Below are 2500 nucleotides of genomic sequence, written 5' to 3'. Positions count from 1 at the left end.
TATCACCTGAAAAACATAACAAGAATGAGAGGTTTCATGTCCAAGCAAGACCTTGAAAAACTCATCCATGCATTTGTTTAGAGTAGACTTGATTATTGTAATGGTCTACTAACAGGCCTATCTAAAGGAGCTGTTCGTAAATTGCAGCTCATCCAAAACGCCGCTGCTAGGGTCCTAACAAAAACAAAGAAATGTTAACACATTACACCAATCCTGAGATCCCTGCACTTGCTACCAGTCTCTCAGAGAATTGAATTCAAAATCCTCCTAATTACATACAAATCACAAAATGGTCTTGGACCAAAATACATCCGATCTCCTCCCACCCTATATTCCCGCAAGGTCCCTAAGGTCAGCTGAGACAAATCAGCTAATAATTCCAAGAGTAAAAACAAAACACGGTGCAGCAGCTTTCAGTCACGCTGCTGCATGCTCCTGGAACAAACTCCCTGAAGAAATCAAACAGGCCCAAACCCTTAAAATATTTAAATCTAAGCTAAAAACCTTCATGTTTTGCACCAGTTATGATTAAACACAAACACTTCTATCAATGTCTTTTTTCCATTAACTATTGTCTTTTTAAATGTTTTATCTATTTACTTCTTATATTTGCTTTTATTCATTGTCATTTTTATTTTCTTATGCTCCTCTTGCTGTATTTTTAAATAATGTATGTAAAGCACATTGAATTGCCCCTGTTGTATGAAATGTGCTATACAAATAAACTTGCCTTGCCTTGCCTTGCCTTCTCCCCGGCAGGCTGGTCTCTCAGCTGGTAGTGCTGCAGGGGGACCAGTTCCTTCAGCTCCATAGTCTCACCTCCCTTCTTCTTACACACCAGCATGGCCTTGTCAAACAGGAACGCGTACCTGACACACACACACACACACACACACACACACACACACACACACACACATGGCCTTGTCAAACAGGAATGCATACCTGACACACACACACACACACACACACACACACACACACACACACACACACAGCTTTATCAAACAGGATGCATACCCACACATGCATACAGAGAGAGTTGTTGCTGCCCAACTCAAATCCCACCTTGACTCCAATAACCTGTATGAACCATTCCAATAATAACCTGTATGAACCATTCCAATCTGGCTTCCGTTCCAAACACAGCACTGAAACAGCGCTACTAAAAAATCACCAACGACACACTCCTCTTTGCTGAATCTGGCCACCTCACCATCCTCATCCTCCTCCACCTCAGCGCCGCCTTCGACACCATCAACCATTCCATCCTCCTCACCCGTCTCCAACACATTGGCATAACCGGCACCGCCCTCTCCTGGTTCAAGTCCTATCTCTCAGACAGACATCAAAACATCTCAATAAATAACTGTAAATCCTCCACTGCTCCAGTCACCCACGGTGTCCCCCAGGGTTCAGTGCTAGGCCCCCTCCTCTTCAGCCTGTACATCCTTCCCCTTGGACAGGTCCTCCGCCGCCACGGCCTCCGCTTCCACTGCTATGCCGACGACACCCGACTCTACCTCTCCTCCAAAACCATCTCCCCTAACACCCACTCCACTCTCACTACCTGCCTCAGCGACATAAAATCATGGATGAAACGGAATCTTCTGAAACTCAACTGCAATAAATCGGAAATCCTCATCATCGGCCCAAAGTCCCTCACCCGTTCCACCCAGACATTCTCACTCCACATCGAAGGCTTCACCGTAACCCCCTCCAACCACGTCCGCAACCTCGGCATCATCCTCTCGTTCCTTCCCCATGCCAACCAGGTCACTAAATCTGCATTCTTTCCACCTCAGGAACATTACCCGCATCCGACCCTCCCTGTCCTTTTCCGCTGCTGAAACACACATCCACGCCTTCATAACTTCCCGACTCGACTACTGCAACAGCATCCTCTACGGCAGGGGTCGGCAATTAGGTTTGGCCTCGGGCCATATTTTTTTTGAGCCACTAGATGGCGGACCCGAACATAATCAAAGGCTAATTTAAGTAATTGATTGTTTAAAAATGTGACACGTTCTAATGCTTTGACTTTTCTTTCGACTGTACACATCGCTAGTCAACTAACACAGCTTGTTTTGTGAACCTGCTAACAATGTAAAGTAGTGTTCTAGTTAACTAGGTAGCTGTCCAATCCATTATGTTGCAGTATTTTGGCTTGACTAGCGAGTTTGTGTTGTGATTCTCAACAACGTTGAAACGTAGTTTCACACTTTTCCATATTTTTGAATAATAAATGTGTGGACTGACGATGTAGCGTAGCCTAACTTATTCTAATAATTATGTAACATAGTTTCATTCTGATAATTATTCCCCCCTCCTCCCAGACAAGGTCACATTATTATTATTGGATTGGTTGTTTGCGTGCCGGGTGAAGTTAGCCAAACATTTAACCTGCTAGCAAGAGAAACATAATGTCACTCTCCAAAGGTCTAAAGAGGAAAGTTGACGGTGGAAACAGGGCATTTAAAGAGGAATGGACAGCGAACTA

General features: G+C 44.5%; 1 protein-coding gene across 1 annotated transcript in view; it reads right to left on the bottom strand.

The window, feature by feature from the left end:
* The window catches only part of vav1 (vav guanine nucleotide exchange factor 1), a gene marked incomplete at its 5' end in the record, with an annotated part of 39600 nt that overhangs the window by 14516 nt on the left and 22584 nt on the right, over window positions 1-2500 (bottom strand). The window contains 1 exon segment of the mRNA XM_080522394.1: window positions 743-869. Within this exon segment, the coding sequence (XP_080378520.1) occupies window positions 743-869 (127 nt within the window).

This window comes from Nansenia antarctica, assembly GCF_963989245.1.
Source record: "Nansenia antarctica genome assembly, chromosome: 2".
Taxonomy (NCBI): Eukaryota; Metazoa; Chordata; class Actinopteri; order Argentiniformes; family Microstomatidae; genus Nansenia; species Nansenia antarctica.
This window is presented reverse-complemented; position numbering and strand designations above follow the sequence as displayed.